The sequence below is a fragment of the Dipteris shenzhenensis genome, chromosome 25, assembly GCF_047967505.1.
Source record: "Dipteris shenzhenensis isolate YYH24624 ecotype China chromosome 25, Dip_SZ_1.0, whole genome shotgun sequence".
In the NCBI taxonomy this organism is placed as follows: domain Eukaryota; kingdom Viridiplantae; phylum Streptophyta; class Polypodiopsida; order Gleicheniales; family Dipteridaceae; genus Dipteris; species Dipteris shenzhenensis.
In genome coordinates, this window is record NC_141620.1 from 47,778,659 (window position 1) to 47,798,438 (window position 19,780).

The 19,780-nt window shown below is 44.8% G+C and overlaps 1 protein-coding gene across 6 annotated transcripts in view; it reads right to left on the bottom strand.

The window, feature by feature from the left end:
• Nucleotides 1-5,281: 5,281 nt before the first annotated feature.
• The window catches only part of LOC147885978 (putative E3 ubiquitin-protein ligase ARI2), a 47,504-nt gene continuing 33,005 nt past the window's right edge, over nt 5,282-19,780 (bottom strand). Inside the window, exons 7-8 of one of the 6 annotated variants that reach the window (XM_087396352.1) lie at nt 6,438-6,646; nt 5,693-6,309 (exon numbers count right to left, since the gene is read on the bottom strand). In XM_087396352.1, the coding sequence (XP_087252478.1) occupies nt 6,286-6,309; nt 6,438-6,646 (233 nt within the window). In that variant the 3' untranslated portion in view covers nt 5,693-6,285. Of the gene's footprint in view, nt 5,324-5,692; nt 6,647-7,764; nt 7,863-19,780 lie in introns of those variants that run through there. The other 5 variants (XM_087396353.1, XR_015543420.1, XM_087396351.1 and 2 more) reach the window with 5 other exon arrangements.

Below are 19,780 nucleotides of genomic sequence, written 5' to 3' on the forward strand. Positions count from 1 at the left end.
TTCTTTGCAGAGGCAGCCCATATCCCTTGGAGTGGGAGGTTTTTCCCACGGTGAGCAGGTTATAAAGTTGGGACAGCCACGATTACTTCCTTATTTTGGTCAGAGACGGTCATATGTCTCGAGTATTCCACAGGTTTATACTCCTATGGAGATTGTTGATGCATCTTCTATGGACAGTTACAGTTTATTCCCAGGATGCGGAGTGCCTCTTGCAAATGAGGATGAGGCTATGCATGGTGAGGAGGATACATTGGCTAATGATGCCCGGTATGATCCATTGGCTGGTTATGCCAGGACAGATGTGGTTTCTGCAGTTATTGACTCGGGTCATATTGCGCATGGGCAGGAATCATTGATATGTTTACTTCGTAAGTGCCTCCATGGCCAGAAGCAATCCCCTCGAGCTTGGCTTCATAGGTTTGATACCATTATGAGAGCTCAGGATGTGATGCGCAGTGAGACAGGTTATGGTCTCAGCATTCCGGAGGTCACTATCCTTCTGAGGTTACTTGCCATATGGTTCCTTATGGACAGGGATGCTTTGCAGTGGGAGCTGCATGGTCTTGATGATGTTTCTCAGATACTTGGTTGTTTCAGTATGGAGAGGGGGAAGTTACTGAGTACTCCATTGCCTGTATTGGCTCCATACTTGAAACACAGTAGGTTTGACGATCACAGATCAATTGAGCAGCAAGTTATGGTTGATATGGCAGCCATAGTACTTCATGCATCCATGACTGTGTTGAGACTTGGTTCTCACATGTTTGCCATTGGGGCTACACTTCCAGTTCTTGCTTCCGTTGCAGTGGGAATTGGTAGCATGATTATGGTAGATTTTGGCAGTAGGGAAGCGGTTGTGGACATCAGGTCCTTATGCTTCCAAGAGCAGCATGCAGGTGATGCAGGTTGGGTAGACAAGCAGAGGTCTATTCTAGGGCATGTGCTTATGGTCACAGGTGGTAAAGAGACATTTTCTTTACACAGTGATAGTTCAGGTGCTATGGACTTAGCACAGGAGCACGTGGTGGTGAGAGTTCACTCTCCCAGTGAGATCTGGCATGAGATCTTGGTTGACAGGCATCTACAGCTTGTCATTTTCTATCCTGCAAACCTGATGTCTGCTAGCAGCTTATCCTCTATGCACTTTGCACATTGTAAAGTGCCGATGGGCATAGGATGATGGTGTGGTCATCTTGTTTTTCAGCCTATGGCTGATTGTATTATATGTGTACTATACTCCCTTAAAGGCACACTTCCTTTAAGTGGGAGGTTGTTGGGGTAAAGGGCAGTGTGCCCACCCACTTATATAGTGCCCATGTATACTCATATATATATGATAGAGGAATAAGCTGGAGTAGCTTTTGCTCCACCACTTTTGGTGTCTCCTATCCCTTTGTGTGTGCTCTCCTCTTCCACAGTAACAAGTGAACGAGGCAAAAATCCCATCAAACATTGGTGGAAAGTCACTTTATTCCCATATATTTTTTAAATCAAAGGGAGCTCTATTCATGCAACAATCAGCCATTTGGGCATGGCCCCATAGTCCTTGTTCATAATATAACTCGGCAATTCCTTCATATGGCTTCTCTATATTTCTTAAGTGCTCCTTTTGTGTAAACATATCCATAGGTAGTTGCGACTATGTTACAACCACCCTTGTAGGAGGTTGATGCTTAGTTTACCCACTTTCCGTTTGCAACCTTAGTAGCATGTAGCACGTAAAATATGTACTAATCATACAACCGAGTAACAAGTGAACGAGGCAAAAATCCCATCAAACATTAGTGGAAAGTCACATAATTCCCATATATTTTTTAAATTTTTTTAATGCATTTGTTTCTTCATTCAATCATATTTGCCATTTATCTTCTATAACACAAATTGGCTATTGTATTTGCGTGATACTTTTAATAGACCTACTTTATTTTCAATTGCCATCAGACCGTAGGTCACAAAGAAGCAAGCTCAGAGATAGGAAGAAGAAGAGACCAAGTGTCTCCATGTAAGAGAGGTCAACCAGAAAGCTATGATGATGACCCAAGCCAAGGTTAAATAGCCAAAGTTTATAGGTGGTGAAGATCCAAAGGTTTCTTGATGTTCTTACTCTCGCACCTCACTACCTCTAACACTTGCAACACTAAGTACATGATTGCATACACTAATATCAATAATAGTGTCACTGTCAGAGTCGTCGTGTTGCTTATCGGCTTCCACTAGTTTTGTATGCAGCCCTTGTCCTTCTAAAGTTTGCCCATTCGGTATGGGCGACACTCGATTGAAGGGTCCAAACGGAAATCAAAGGGTGAATAAAAGTGAAGACCAACGATCAAAGCTTGAAGGCAAATGGAAAGGTAGGAACTAATTGTCACATGGGAACATGGTTTATGAAATCCAAGAAGATGCAAAACCTAGGCTATGTAGGTTGAAAGTACCATTTATGCTTTTATTAAAAATATCATCCAAATAGAATAGCCAATTTTTGCAAATGGGTAATGGAAACTACAAACTTCAAACTTTGCATTTCTAATAGTATGCTAGTGTCAACATTGAACACAAGATCCTATCCCAAATACTAGATGGGTATTTGAAGAATGCCTATCTTGATGGAATTTGATGTTGATTGCTTGCAAAAGAAAGGAACACTTACACTCATGAATTTACAATTATTGGAAAATTTCACAACAATTACGTCATGCAATTTAATAAGGAATACAATTTTCATATAAAAGTGATTATGTTCCCCCTTTGAATGAAAAATCGAAATTCAAATTAATATTAGTTCTCCCTCATCGATTAATATGTGTGAAACATAAGAGACACCAATTATTAAATTATAACATTAATACATTAATGCTAGTGAGTGTTAGCGCATTAATAAATGAGGGTATCAATGTGGGTAGGTGGCACACCATGAATTTCTCTCAGTACTACCATGACAAAGGGAGGAGGGAATGTGCATTAAATTTCCCAATCCTACCACCGTGACAAAAGGGAAGGGAGAGAGGGGGGAGGGAATGAGAGAAGGGGGCAAAGGGGGAGGGAGGGGAGGGGGATTGAGCAAGCCAAGTAGAGTGGGGGGAGTGGAGGGGGAGGGAGAGATGGCACGGGAGGTGCTGAGCAACAAACAAGGGGGAGCGCGGGGAGAGACTAAGGAGTGTAGGGAGAGGAGGCGGAGCGAAGGGAAAGGGTAAAAAGGGTGGGGAGTGGAGAGAGTGAAAGATGGGTGGGGAGGGGGGGGATGGTGGGGAGAGGCATAGGAGAGACAGGGTGGGGAAGGGAGAGGGAGAGATGGCAAAGGGGGAGATGGGGAGTGGAAATCTAAAAAGCTATGGAGTTCTATCTACATTAAGCCATTGGTCGGCCTCTTTTTTGTATTCTCTCACCATGGGCAATTGAATGACCATCTCTTTTGGAGTTGTCATTGCTTCTATCACTATTGTCGGTGCCACCTTGCCTTTGTTCTCAATCTTCCTTTTATGTGATTTGTTTATCATGTTCTACCTAGTCCTGATGTGGTACTTTAGTCATATGCTACTTTGAAATTAAGATGGAGAAGCTTTGTGGGTTAGGGCAATGGGATTGCCTTTCTAAAATTTGTTGTAGATAATGAAGGTTAGCACTCCTTTCTCATGATAAACTAACCCATGTACTCGATTTGCTTGAGCGACTCAACCATCAACTCCTCTCAACGTCCTCGTGCATGTGCATAACTACCATAGGACAATTTGATTATGCATTTTTGTTTTCCATTTCACCTTATTGCAATTGATCTTATCTTTTCTTGCTTTTCTCCCCTGCATTTGACATGAGATTTTAGGCAAGCAAGAGAAGTGGGGCTGGTATGTGGATTACACTTAAGGATCTACATTGTGGTCGTAATATCCTTGAGCTTTCAATAGTTTCACCTGGTCCCAACTTTCTTATGCCTGTATCAAGTACACCCTCTAACCTATTCAATGTCCATTGTATCACCATAATAAAGTAATATATGTGCTTTGTACAATGTTTCAGGTTCAGTCAGTAGTCACAACAAGACATAATACTCTGCCCTTTCTAGAGAGAACATGCCATTCTTACTCAGCTTGGCTGCCACAATATTGCCATCTTCAGAGTATTAGGGATCTCAATGGGCATTGAAGTCTCCATGAAGGACTAGTTCATGGTCAAGTTTAGGGGTTTTATGATTCACAGAATTAATTTGAAGTTGAAATCTTTTATTCTCAAACCATTGAACGAGTTCAACAATTCCCTATGTTCAAGGTGCCATACAGTCATTGTCCCATTATCATGGCAGTGCTTGCATTTGTAATAGCCCATTCAAAATCTTCGTAAGTTTCTAATTCTTAGACTGAGTTCAGAGTGTTATAGAATAAAATAAGCATGCCTTCAATTTAGGCTAAGTTTAGTGTTATAGAGTAAAATAAGCAAGCCTTCAATAAATTTTCTTGTTTTGATGTGTCTGTTGTGCCAGCTTGCTGTACCGAATGATGTTATCAAGTTGGAGTGTTCAAGAAGATATGTCTGCATGAAGGTAGTTCAACAAGAATAAAGGTACAGCCCAATGTTGATGAGCCAATGGCAGAGCTTTCCATGGTCACAAATAGTCTTCACATCCTGAGGGCTGAGCTATATACAATCAAATGGCAAACCCAAGAGAAGTAACATACCCAAGAAGCATGCCAAGAGGCTTCCCTAAGAGGTCACAACTCTATGGCAAGTCGTGGATGGTTTAATCGGGCAACTTAGTGGTTCAAAGCAACATGACTTGGCAGCATACTCAAGAAGTCATCCAAACCCATTGCATTGGAGTCAAGAAATTGATAGTACTTACAATCCACAACTACTAGTGGCACAATCACAGCTACCTTCGCATGAAACACATACTGAGGTATATCATGTTCAAACTCTCTGGCAGCAAGTTGATGAGGATCTTGCCGCAGCGTAGAATTTTTAAGTTGCCCATCTAATCAACATTACAAACCCAAAATAACTTCAATCGCAAGGATTTGTATTCAAATGTATAAGGGCACTAGCCACAAAATTTTCGACAAGATAAGCAAGCCATTTAGGATGCTTCATTCAATGTGGTAGTCGCTTGAATTATTGACAACCGCACGAACAAGATGACACAACCATAAATATTGACAATGAAGTAGCACCAAAGCTACATTATTTTGTCTTCATCCACTAACTCATTCTTTACTAAAAGACACCTTTCAAGACTCTTCGACTTGAATGCATTCTACATCACCGAGTTCATGCATCATTTACAATAGTACCCCTCTTTAATTATTGCAGCTCCACCACTCGCATAGCTTTCAAGCTGTGTCCCATAGATAAACTAGAACCATCAGCCATTTCTTATGAAAATTGAACTCTTGTATGAAGTGCTTCATTCCACCAAAACAATTTGTAATTTCTCATTTTGTATATTCCCCCTTAGGACCATCCAAGACAAATGCATGGCCAAACTTTCCTCAATGATTTCTTTAAACAATTGCCTTTTTTCCTTTTTAATACATAACAACTGGAGCAACAATGTCTCAGAAGCCTTGGCATACTGAAGAGGGAAAGGGATTCGGAAAACGCAGGGGGAGGGGGGGGGGGGGGGGGGAGAGAAAGAGACAGAGAGAGAGAGAGAGAGAGAGTATACTGCTGAAGGGTGCACGAATGAGGGTGATGCTGATTTGGCATTTTAACTATTTTTTTTTTTTTAATCTTGCCCCTTCACTTATGCAATATGTGAAAGGGTCGAGTCTTTGGGATGGGTGGGGAAACAGCTGGGTGGGTGGGGGGTGTTGGGGCAGAATGCTGCCCAATTGCTGGAATTATCTTTTCTTGAAGCTTGCCAAATGTCCAACAACACAAAGTATTTGCACCTCTCTTTTTTTTTTTAAGAAACAGAAAAAAGAACACTTCACTTGCTCTTAAAGCAAAAACCCTTTCTTAGGGCCTGCAACAGCCCACAACTAATTGCTTTACACATCATGGAACAGCCTACTTTTACCCATGAGAAGCTTATGACTTCTCAGCAACAATATTACAAGCCTCCAAAATTACATATATACCTGCACAGCGAATAGATGGAGGATACCTGTGGACAGATCTCACGGACCCAGACTCCCTCAGACCAGCATGACATCTTATGTCGGTCAGCCTTGGAAGAAAATTCAGTGTGTTATAATCACCGCATTAGATTGATAATCTGCTTCTCGGTGAGTTTTTACAGCTCCCTTTTTTCCAACCTTAGCTTCATTGTTATGGTTTGTCACCTCTGATTTTGACTCAGCCATGTGCGAAGTTGTCTCCCTGTTGATGGGTAAAAGAACATTGTGCCAGTCACAAAACAAGGAAAACTTATGCTGGGTATGGAATCATGAGTTTCTGGGTATATAATCATGAGCATCATCTCCCCGATCAGATGTAGAAGTCCTTACACAATCCTCCACAGGAAGATTCAGATCAATATCACGCCATGGCCTTTTCCTTCCTGAAGCTGAGTTACCAGGTGGCAAAGCAGAATCTCCCCTCTGTGAGGGCTCTTGATACTCTGCTATCTGCTCGACTAGGTCACCTCCTCCAAGAATGTCCTTTTCTACAGGCAGCAGGGTTTTATGAGCTGCAATCTCTTTAAGGGCCTTTGTCCCTGTCAAACAAATGGAACAAACCCGCTACCTCAACAAACAAGACAAAATATAGTCCATGAATATGCAAAAAATGGAATGGAGGGAGGAAAGCAGAAAGAAGGGGGACGTTTTCTGGGTGGGTGTTCTGACGGGTAGATATGGAAACAAATAAGAGCAGCAAGCCCCTCATCTCAGCCTCAAACGCAATGTGCACCTGTGTTTTTGGAGTTGAGTGGCAGCACTCACACACTGTACACACGTGCATGTACGTGTGTGTGTGTGGGAGGGGGGGGAGGGGGAATTTCAGATTCACAACAACAATGCCACACCAAAGAGAAAAAAGCAATGCAATATTGACTGGTGAACACCAAAAGGTTTGAAAAGATCCTGCAAAACAAAGTGTGCCGTTCAAAAATGCAAAGAAATGCCTGAAGCTACATCCTCCAGAAGTGAATATGTGGGGTCTCCATCTACCTCCACCAAGAGGAAAATTAATGTATTCCCAAATACCAGGAGACCTAGAAGACATAAGATAAGATTTCACCAAATTAGTATAAGGAGGCATATAATATCCACTAAGGGAATTTGTAAGTGCTATTAGGATGACTCAATCGAACCCATTGGAGTGGGTGTGATCAACTACTGTATCAGCGAATCAAATCAATTGGGATAGGGTTAATCTTAGCCATTGTTGCAAGGGAGTACCATCAACGTTGGGCATAGGAGCTAGTTCCATGCATAGCTCCCTTATAGGAGTTGAAGTTAGTATAAGGAGGCATATAAGGAGGCGACTGTATTCCTAACCAGTCACCCCTTTTCTGCTTATACACAGTCACAGGCTTACAAGAGTACCAGTGTGCATATCTCCATCTCAAAAAAATGATTGGCAACTGCAGTGACTCATCGTGCGTGTGCATCTGCTTGTGCATGCATTGCATGTGTTTGGAGGGCTCTTAGGCCTCCACTTGAATGATATCACAGCGGATAAGCGCAAGACCTCCAAAGATCCAATCTTTTGGTGGGCCATCTAGCATCTAGAATACAGACATGCTACATGCAAAGCAAAAGACCGTGCAAGAGCATAAGCTTCAGCAACAACGTTGACAACATTAGACTCCACAGAATTGAAGCGACTGACCTTTGTTGAGAGTGCACATCTGTGATCTGCAAGTGATACATTTTCATAAAAATGTACAAGGTCTGGTTGCTTCAAGTCTCCAATTTGTTGGATGGCGGCTGCCACATGGCAACAAGTAAATTAAAGCTCGAGATGCCATGCTCAAATGTAGAGAGAATATGATACATCTGAAAGATTTATTCTACTATAGAAATAGAAACATGATTATTCTGAACTTAACATGCCTAGATGATGATTAATCAGTTACAATGTCATGAAGTACATTTAGAAACTAGCATTAAAAAACTAGGTCTGTCACCTCCATCTATTGTTTTTGTAGTCTAATTGGGAGAATCGGAGACGGACTTTTGAAACTTTTGTGGGAATGCCAATAGTCAGTTGCCACTAGCATATATTTGTACCCAGTGTACCTGGCTGCTGGTTTACATGGTCAGACAAAATCGCCTCTTACATCAGGAGGAAGTCTTGGCTGCAACTCAGCATGGCCCAGGATGTACCACAACATGTAAGGCAAAGAACTAATGGCTCCCTTCGCACCTTCATGTCCAATCAACCACTTGCAATTTTGAGGACAATTATTTTGAGTGGGGATGGTTGTAATGAAGGCCAAAAGTTGGCCAAGTTACTGTTGCTAGGATTATTAGGACTTGGGGCTCTTCAGATGTTGCTCCAATGGATGAGAAGTGAACCCCCAATGGGCTCCTTTTATAGGGGCTGGTAGCCCCCCAGAATAGCCGACCCACGGGTGCATGGGGGCGACCTGGTTGGCTCTAGCCGACCCGAGATTGGCTGCTTTGACCAGCCCAACCTGGGCCTGCATGGCCATGTGGAATGCAGCCACTGGCCCAGGTTTCCTCTGCCCCCAATCGGGGTATTTCCAAGCCCATACTTGGCCTCAAACCTTCTGCAAAACAGCCGCCAGCTCTGCCCTGCTGTTCCGACCCTGTTCAGCTCTTGGAACCTCTTCCCACAGCCCTTACAAACAGCTCCAGCCATCCATATAGACACATACAGAGGCGCCTTCAATCATGGCCCTGTCCTGGTCACCCTTTATTGGTTTCTTCTCCACCTGCTTCAGAGCTCTATCCAGGCTAGCAGATCTACCCTGGGTCTGCCCAGTCATATTCAAGGCCGTACTTGTCCAGAATACCCTCCAGATGCTGTCGTGTCCGCGTGGCTGATCCTGGCAGGGTTTCATGCTGTATTGCTGCTCCGACTGTGTACCAGCATCTCCAAGCAGCCAGGTACATGATGTGATTGTGACCAGGAGGGACAGCTTGGAAGTGTGTTTGCAGGCCGTAACAAAGCTAACTCAAGCTCTACGGAAGCACACATCTAGAAGTGCCACGGAGGTAGAAGAACAGCACATTTTGGTTAGGACGAGGACCACGTTTTGGTGGGACTTGGAAATTGTTTTTGTCTCTTGGACAGAAATATATGTAGTGTTGTTTCTACATTTCTCTCATGGGCATTATTATTTACTTGCTTGCACATGTTTGTGCTAAGTAAAGAAGTTTTGGATTCCACCTGCAACACCACTGTGTGAGTTCCTGGGCTACATAAATCCATCTTCCGCTGCGTCTACCCTCTGTTCTGGTTATTTTTAACATCGTATCAATTTTTAACATGGTATCAAAGACAAGTGGTGGAGCTTGAAGGCAACAACCTTGCCAAAGCACAACCTTGATTCAAAGTCCTAGGGAATCTACATCCACGATTGTGCCCTTGCAAAAAGGAGGGTGACTCAGGTTTAGGCACATGTGTGCAAAGTCCATTTGGTTGTTACAGAAAGTTTCTTGTTGATTCTGTGATTTCTAGAAGCTATGTCTACAAAGAAGGTGGAGTAGGTGGTTCAAAGAATCCTAGTGGGGTCGGAAGTGCTCCCACACCTATGGTCACTGTTAATACAATGACCACGTCCTCTACAACAATTCCAAATTTTGGAGAGACTAGCAAGCTGGACGGGACAAACCAGCCTATCTGGAAGGTAAAGACCCGGATCCATCTGGTGACCAGGAAGCTGTGGAAGATCACAACAGGAGTGTATCCAATGCTTACGGACGTCAAGGATGCCCATGGACATCGGACAGCGTTATCTTCGCTGTAGATCCACATGAGCTCAACGCATGGGAGGACAAGATGCCCAAGCTTTTGCACTAATCATAGGGACGGCGGTAGATGCGGTGATTCCTCATATCTAGATGGCAAACACGCCGGTCGAAGCATGGGTCACTCTAAAGAATTTGTGCAAAATGGACAACAGATCCCGAATCTCAGCTCTCAATCATCAGTTGTTCAATATGAGCATGGATGAAGGAGATACAGTCCATGATCATCTCACGAAGATGAAGGTGATGAGAGATCAGCTGGCATTTGGTCACAAGGTGGACTCACGCCAGTTGGCCTTAATGGATACTAGGAGAGAGGAATAGGCCTCTAACCTATGAGGAGCTTGGTCCCTTATTGTTGCAGCGGTCAGTGGCAAAATATTCTTGGTGACATCTCCATGTGCTACTGAGGTAAGATATGCATGTGTCACAGTTAGGAAATCTAAAAAAGAGATGTGGACAGAAGAGGGGTCAAAAACCTTTGTGAAGGTGAGGGAAAGCATTGATTGCTTGGACTCTTCCAGGTGCTTAGCTGATAATATTGACATAAGGGAGGATTCCATGGAGAGGCTAGGGTTTCAGGCTCCGACGCTATGATCCAAGGGGGCATTACGGGAATACACAAGGCGGTTAGATGTGCCTCCAAGAGATGCATGGTTTCCTTTCAAAGCAAACACACAAGCAGGGTGTCATTCTAGTACGTACTTTATTTAATTGATTTAAGCCCTAGCATATTGTGGGAGGAATCTGCTCTCAACGTTCCTCAAGTAAGGGGAGATTGGAAGGTGTATGCCTTATTGGAAGGCAAAAGGAAAAGTGTGGGTGCTTCAGATCTCAAAAGCAAATTGCTGGAAGAAGGCGATCATAGTGAAAGCGTACTAAAGCCAGAAGAGTATGCTGAGAGCTCATTGGGAGCTTATGGTCCAGGTGATCTGGAGATAATCTTGGAATTTCACTTCTCAAGATGGTTGATTGGTTGCGAACCTTGCCACTATTTGAAATAGACCTTAGGAGCATGGTGCCGAGAGGACTCCCAAGTTATTCACTTATTATGAGAGTTACAACTGTAGGAAATTGGCAACTGGATTGTTCGAGCTGTAACGTGACGAAAGGAGGTAGCTAAAGGAGGTCGTGCACCAAGAATGGACATGTGTACCAAGATGGTTTGCTTACATGGGACCGAACGTGGAGGAGCACGAGCTACTGGTTGAAAGACTCGGAATCGACATCGACACCGCATTGTTCTAGAGGGCTTCGCAACATGGGAGCTGATCATCGACGAGCTAGCAGGATGTGGGTGAGAGGCGGTGTTGGAAAAGTCACCTCCATATTTGTAAGCCCCCGTTTGAGGAGAGCATGGGAGACGTGGACTTGGGAATGATGTGGGTGCCACATGGGCACAGGCTTCCATGTGGGCGGCATACTCATAGAGAAAAGCATGAACATGGGCAACACATAGGCTGCCATGTGGCAGCATCATGTACCTGGCTGCTTGAAGATGATTGGTACATATCACAGTTGGAGCGGCAACACAGCATGAAACCCTGCCAGGATCAGCCCTGTGGACACGTGGCAATATCTGGAGTATATTCCAGACAAGTACGGCCTCAACTATGGACTGGGTCAATCCTGAGATAGATCTGTGAGTGCCATGTGCATGGACCGTATCTAATGTGTGCTTTAGATGCTTTAGACGCATAGGACTAGCAAGCAATGTTGGACCATGTGGGGACAGCCCGAGATGGAGAGTAACAATCTGGTAGTCAAGTTGGCTAAAGGAGCGACAGCGGTGGGAGTGCTAAGGGACATTGAGATCAAGACCTTAGGACTCACCTACCATGTATGGTTCGTTGTTATGGATTTCCATGACCAACCAAATGGTTATGACTTTATACTAGGAAAACCCTTCACGCGCATGGTAGGACCGGTCCATGATTGGTCCTCTAATCGAATATATATGTGCAAAGACGAACTGATCAAGAGGGTCGATCTTCAAACTTGGAAGGCCCACCCCATGTCCGCTAATCTATTCGCCACTGAGTCCAACACTACCCAACGGACTACCTTCATAAATTTGTTCCAAACGTGTAACGAGAGAAGGATGCAAGAGAGTAAACCTACAGATGAAGAACAACAAATGTACTACTTTGCAGGAGGCCATGAATTATGTGCGCATTTATGATGATACAATGGCCACTATAAAGGGAACCTCCACAACAGATACAAGCGGGAAAAACAAGCGTAAGTTCTTTCCAACATCCTCTGGTAATAGGGAGGGGAAGTCCTTAGATAACTCCTCCAAGAAAGCCGACTCTTACTAATAATGATAAAGCCTGCTTCTTACGTCCCTTATGATTGGGCACACTAAGTCAGACACTACAAAGCGCAAGAACCTCATACCAGCAGCAAGACAAAGCTGACTTCGAAACCAAGAACCAAAGCTAAAGGGGTCACCCAAGCTATAATGTCAGAGATTTCTGTGAAAGTTACTTCTTACCCTCTTTCCTATAATTGCAATTTTAATAACTCTTTGTTTGGACCCCATGACCTTTCTCGCGCCTATGGAAAAGTGAGGGACAAACAAGTTCACATTCTCTTTGACTCGGGCAGCTCTCACAATTTTAATAACTACAAACTTGTGGAGAAGCTGGAATTGCCCACAATGCCCAACAATCACACCTATGAGGTGCAACTCCTTGCCAAGAAGCAGTTTTGGGATCGCAAGGTTGAAGATCTTATCCCCGAGATTCAAGGCTATACAAACATTTTGACATGCTATTTTATGCACCTAGACCATGTAGACTTGTTACTAGGAATAGAGTGGTTTAAAACCCACGACATTTAGATAAGATGGAAGGATCATACTCTTTCTCTTTTGCACAAAGGTAATGGTCACCTCCCCATCTGTAAGCCCCCATATGAGGAGAGCGTGGGGGAGGGAGACCTAGGGCAAGAGTTGCCACATGGGCATCTATTTGGATGCCATGTGGGCAGCATGCCTAGAGGAAATAAAATGGAGAGGGGGCTGGGCTGCCACATGGGCGATACCTCACAAGAAAAGAGAGAAAGGGGCTGCCACATGGACAGCATCATGGATGTCATGTGGGCAGCACATCTAGGGAAGTACCTGGATCCATCTGGGAGTATGGATCAGCACCATGGATAAGGCAACTGGCAGAAGCAGGTCCAGGAGCAGATCAGTGGCGATTAGCTCCAGACAGAGGCAAGGAGTGGCCGTATGAAGGCGGCACAGGGCGGGGTACTTCACCATCAAAGGCGCACACGTGTGGGGCAGGTTTGGGGCCTGCACAAGGGCCTGTTGATGGCAGGACAGCAGCAGCAAAGGGGCTGGGCCCTGCATGGAACAAAGGGCCAGCAAAGGGCCCTAAATAGGGCTGGATAGGCAGCCAACCAGCCAACCAACTGGTCGGTTGGTTAGGGCTGCTACAGACCAGCCAGTCGGCCCATTTAGGGCTGGCTGGTCGGTTACTTCAAGGGGCCCTTGAGGGCCTATAAAAGGAGAGGCCTCAGGCCTCATTTCATATCCAACATTCAGCCAGAGCAGGAGCAGACAGGAGCAGCCAGGAGACACTCCCTTGGGCCTCACACTAGGGGTGAAGGAGAGTTGAAGTTGTGCTGCAGACTGAGTTCCCTAGAGGCTGGACCTTGGCTGTCTTCTAGGGCAGCAAGGTGTTGTGATCATCATTTTCTGGAGCAGCCCAGACAGGAGCAGCAAGAAGGCAAGCCTTGGGCCTATACACAGGAGGTGAAGGTGACCCTGAAGGAGCTGCAGACTGAGCTTGAGTGGCAGCCCACCTAGGCTGGTTTCCAGACAGCAAGGTGGAGAGGATCGTTTTGGACGGAAAGTCTACAAACGCTCGAGGTGGAGCACGCGGGCTCGAGTCTAGAGATAACTGGTAGATAGGAGGACCTTGTGGTAAGATCAGAGGACCACACCATTGGTGGGACTCTGGATCTATCTCTTTTGTATTGTGTCCATAGCTTTGAACAGAAATATATTATTTTGGTGGTTTCTCTATCTGGCTGGTTCATTGTCTATTGATGAGTCTACACATTTATTTTATGCACATAAGTTAAGAAGTTTGTGATTCCACATTCCACACCACACTGTGTGAGCTCCTGGGCATTACTATCAGTCTTCCGCTGTGCGTACCCTCTGTTGGGTAATTTCTAACAAGATGGACTGAGCTAATGCAAGACTTTAATTTCGAAATATGTTATTGTAAGGGTTCTTTGAATAGAGTGGCTGATTGTCATGTGCACGGATTGGTATCTGACGTGGACTGTACGGCGTCCGTACAGTCTGCGGGTACCGTCTCGGAGCAGGGGGTGCTGACGCAGAGTTCGCTGCTGCAAGTACCGTACGGAAGTGAGCAGTGTACGGCTGCTGACGCGAGCAGTACGGTGCAGAAGCAGAGCTGGCGCAGGCAAGGTACGGCTGACGCAGGGTGTACGGTGCAAAAGTAGAGCTGGCGCAGGCAAGGTACGGCTGGCGCGAGGAGCTGTTTCCAGGCTCTAGGCTAGGCTGTGGGAGCAGGGCAGCCTTATTTGGAAGCTCTGCTTCCAAAAAAGGCCAAGCTCCCCTAGCTTTAGAGGGGGTGCTTTTTCGAAAAAAGCACCCTCTGCACAGGCTGCACACAGCCCTCTACGCAGGCTGTACACAGCTTGTTCGCTGCCCTTTGAGCCTCTCCTTGCACCGCGCCTGTTACCGTACTGCCCTAGGCGTCACCTCTACACCTCCCTTGCAGCCTTTTCGCCTCTCTCTCCTACCCTTCTGCTCTCTCTCCACTTCCTACAACCTTCTCTCACAGGCCCTTTCAGGGATCTTGAAATCTCTCCCTCCTTTTCTTCTTCCTTTTCCCTGATATCTGTCCACCCCTCCTATCCCAGGTACCCAGCAAAAAACGCAGCAACAGATTTCGAAATTTAGGGCATACCTGGAGGAAAGTTCTTGCATCAGAAGTTCCTCCCTCAGGAGCTGGCTCTGATACCAACTAACACGTCCCAGCTCTCCTGAAACCTCTGATCTGCAAACAAACACACACAACGTGAGAAACTGAGCAGGCTGCTCACCACCCAACCATGACATCTACGGGATGTGATCCCGAATCAAGAGATGTCCCCTCCGAGCCACGAGCTAAGCTACTGGCACAAACTCCCAATCAGATCCAAACCAACCTGGTGTCCCATACCACCAGGTGGCGCTGTGAAGCCTGGGATCTGCCACTGGGCCTTGGGCTACGCTAAGATGCAGGCGCGCGTCCGCGACTCAATCCAGGATCAGACCTAGCACCTGGGAACGAAACTTGCTCCCATCGGCTCTCTGAGAACTGAACCCCTGGGCCCCTTTTATAGACTCGGGCCCCAAGCGCCAAAAATAGCGAAGACCTATAAATATTTCGTACCCTTGCCACTCAACCCGAGAATCAAGCCTGCCTAGCTCTAAGCCTCCTCAGGCTACCTGAGCTAGTCCTATGTACCTAGTACACGTCAGATACCAATCCGTGCACATGAGCTCTTACATGTTATGTTATGCATCTGGAGCATGTAGACTTGTTGATCGGGATAGAGTGGTTTAAAACCCACAATATTCAGATCGGATGGACGGAGCATACGCTTTCTTTTGTAGATAAGGACACCCAATTTTGTATTCAGTGTGATAAAATTCCCTCTTCTCAGGGGCCTATTGTATCTGCGATGCAGCTTCGGAATAAATTAAACAATTCTCATTATGATGTCTATCAGTGTGTTTTGATTCCACTTTCTTCATTTGTTGTTTCTGTAATTAACAAGAATGAATTAAGTGTGTTTGAACACCGTGAATTGAGAATGTTGTTACATAATTTTAAGGACGTATTCCCAGCTCAACTGCCGGAAGGTTTACCTCCAGAACGGGTAGTAGATCATCGCATAGACTTAGTCCCACGGGCTCAACCTATTAGTGTACCACCTTATAGGATGAGCCAGGTAGAGGAGGATGAGTTAGCTACCCAGCTACAGGATTACCTGAATATGGGCTATATACGCCCAAGTAAATCACCTTGGGGTGCACCTGTCCTCCTAAGAAAGAAGAAAGATTCTACCTGGAGAATGTGTATAGATTATAAACGATTAAATAAAGTGACAATTAAGAATCGATACCCTCTACCTCGTTCCGATGATTTGATAGACCGTTTGGCCGGAGCGAAGTATTTCACTAAGTTGATTTACGTACGGGTTATCACCAAATCCGTATCTATGCTAAACACATAGATAGAACCGCATTCCGAACTAGGTATGGTCATTACGAGTTTCTTGTATTACCTTTTGGTTTGACCAATGCTCCTGCTACTTTTCAGCAGATGATGAACGATTTGTTCCGGGATTTTCTGGGCAAATTTGTTGTAGTGTTCTTAGATGACATCTTGGTATATAGTCGAACGCTTGAGGATCACATAGGACACCTCCGGATTGTCTTAGTTATTCTAAGACAGCATAAGCTCTATGCCAAGATGAGTAAATGTGACTTCTTTATGAAGGAGATCATTTACTTAGGACACAAGATTTCTTCTGAAGGTATTAGCATTGATCTGGATCGTATTCAGAAGGTTTTAGAATGGCCTATCCCTCAGACTCTGAAGCAACTTCGTTCTTTCCTAGAATTTACGGTATTTCTACGGAAGTCTATGCGTGATTATTCACATATCACGGCACCCCTGACAAACATATTGAAAGGTCGTGGACGCAGGTCTACCCAGCCGATCTCTTGGAATGATGCAATGAACAAGGCTTTTGAAACCTTGAAGTTTTCTATCAAGGAAGCACCCGTTCTTGCATTACCCGATCCTACCCGGCCTTATGTTTTAGAGGCCGATGCAAGTGATTATGCGATTGGGGCAGCTCTATTCTAAGAGGGCAAACCTGTAGCTTTCGAGAGCAAGGAGCTAGACGACACCCAATATCGTTGGCCCACACTAGAAAAGGAACTTTATGCTGTAGTGTATGCCCTTAAGGTTTGGAGACACTACTTGTATGACTCAAAGTTCCTTGTATTGACTGATCATCAGTCAATTAAGTATGTGTGTGATGGATCTGAATTGAGGGGACGGAAAGCTAGATGGGCAGAAGTAATGCAAGATTTTGATTTTGAAATACGTTATCGTAAGGGTTCGTTGAATAGTGTGGCAGATGCCTTAAGTCGAGTTAAGTTTGTAAATGCTCTGTCATTTACGGAAATATCCTCAGACCTATTTCAATCCTTGAGAGGGCTATACGCAACTGATAGTCATTTCAGTTCTTATTGGCAGAGTGTCCAGGATGGGAGCTCCATGGTTGACCAGGACTCAGGGATTGTGCCACCTATGGTACAGGCGGCGGGAGGTCAGTGGATGATTAGGAACGGCTTGCTGTTCCGGAATGAAAAGATTTGTGTACCAGATGTTTCGGGCCTTAAATCCAAGATTCTCTGGGAGTGTCATGATGCTTCTAGTGCTGGACATCCGGGTATACATAGGACTCTGTCTCTTGTGAAGCATACCTTTTATTGGCCTAAGATGCGTGCATTTCTTGAGAACTATGTAGTAGGTTGCCGGGTTTGTCAGGTTACTAAGGCAGAACGCCTTAGAAGCGCGGGGTTATTACAGCCATTACAGATTCCAGGTAATAAATGGGAAAGTATTTCCATGGATTTTATTACTGGTTTGCCTCGAACGCGCAAGGGTCATGACTCCATTTGGGTCAGAGTAGACCGTTTGACAAAAATGGCTAGATTCTTACCTACTAGAACAACTATATCAGCTGTTCAGTTGGCTCACGAGTTTGTGGACCACTTGTTTAAGCTATATGGTTTGCCATCTGACATAGTCAGTGACAGGGACTCAAAGTTTACAAGTAACTTTTGGACACTTGTTTTTGAGAAGTTAGAAACTACTCTAAGTATGAGTTCCTCGGATCATGCACAATCCGATGGCAGTACAGAGAAGGTCAACCAGTTGGTTGAAGACATGCTTCGGGCATATGTATCTAAGAGACAGTCTTCATGGGAAGATTATCTACCTATGATAGAATTTGCTTACAACAGTGCAAAGCATTCTAGTCCTGGTTACAGTCCTTTTATGCTTATGTACGGGTTTCAACCTAAGTCACCAGTTATGGTTGGATTAAAATGATGCTGCTAAGAACTTCTTGCAAGACATGCAGGAAATGTTGCAATTTGCCAAGGAGTCTATTAGAAGTGCCCAAGATCGGGACAGATTTTATGCTAATAGACATCGTTCACCCAGAGAGTTCTCTGAAGGAACGATGGTATATTTGCGAATTCCTAAAGAATCCAAGAGCCTAAGTATTGGTTTGGTTCCGAAATTATCCCCCAGATACTGTGGCCCATTCAAGGTCATTAAAAGAATTGGACCAGTTGCATATCGACTAGAATTGCCTCCTGATGTTAAAGTACATCTAGTCTTTCATGTCAGTAGACTGAAAGAAGTATTGGGTGCAGATGATCAACTTGTTTCTCCTCATGAGATTATAGAAGTTACAGTTTTGACTTTTATTCCACACGAACCTGAGTGTATTCTTGCATTTCGTGACAAACAGATTCGCAATCGATCTATCACGGAATACAAGATCAAGTGGAAGGATCGTGTTGAGGAGGATGCAACATGGGAGACACTACAAAACCTCCAAAGAACATTCCCGGGTTTTTTAGCAAACTCAGGAGTGAGTTCTTAGAGGAGGGGGAGTATGTCATGTGCACGGATTGGTATCTGACGTGTACTAGATATACAGGACTAGCTCAGGTAGCCTGAGAAGGCTTAGAGCTAGGCAGGCTTGATTCTCGGGTTGAGTGGCAAGGGTACGAACTATTTATAGGTCTTCACTATTTTTGACGCTTGGGGCCCGAGTCTATAAAAGGGGCCTAGGGGTTCAGTTCTCAGAGAGCCGATGGGAGCAAGTTTCGTTCCCAGGTGCTAGGTCTGATCCTGGATTGAGTCGCGGACGCGCGCCTGCATCTTAGCGTAGCCCAAGACCCAGTGGCAGATCCCAGGCTTCACAGCGCCACCTGGTGGTATGGGACACCAGGCTGGTTTGGATCTGATTGGGAGTTCGTGCCAGTAGCTCAGCTCGTGGCTCGGAGGGGACATCTCCTGATTCGGGATCACATCCCGTAGATGTCATGGTTGGGTGGTGAGCAACCTGCTCAGTTTCTCACGTTGTGTGTATTTGTTTGCAGATCAGAGGTTTCAGGAGAGCTGGGACGTGTCACTGATGCCTTATGTCGGATCAAGTTTGTAAATGCTATGTCATTTACTAAGATATCCTCTAACGTATTCCAGTCTCTAAGAGGGCTTTGCGCGACTAATAGTCATTTCAATCAATATTGGCAGAATGTCCAGGATGGGAGCTCAATGATTGGCCAAGATTCAGGGATTATGCCACCTACTGTACATTTGGCAGGAGGTCAATGAATGATTCAGAATGGGTTGCTGTTCCGAAATGACAAAATTTGTGTACCAGATATGTTGGACCTTCAATCCAAGATTCTCCACGAGTGTCATGATGCACCTAGTGCAGAACATCCTGAAGTACATTGGACACTATCTCTCATGAAACATACTTTCTATTGGCCTAAGATGAGAGAATTTGTTCAAAACTATGTAGTAGGTTACCGAACTTGTCAAGTGATCAAGGCTGAACCCCTTCAAAGCGCGGGTTTATTATAGCTATTGAAAGTCCCTGCTAATAAAAGGGAAAGTATTTCCATGGAAAATCACGGGCTTGCCATGAACGCATAAGGATCACAATTCCATATGAATTATTATATTGGATCGACTGACAAAGATGCCTAGATTTTTACCTACTAGATCAATCGTTATAGCAAGTCAATTGGCTCAATAGTTCGTTAACCA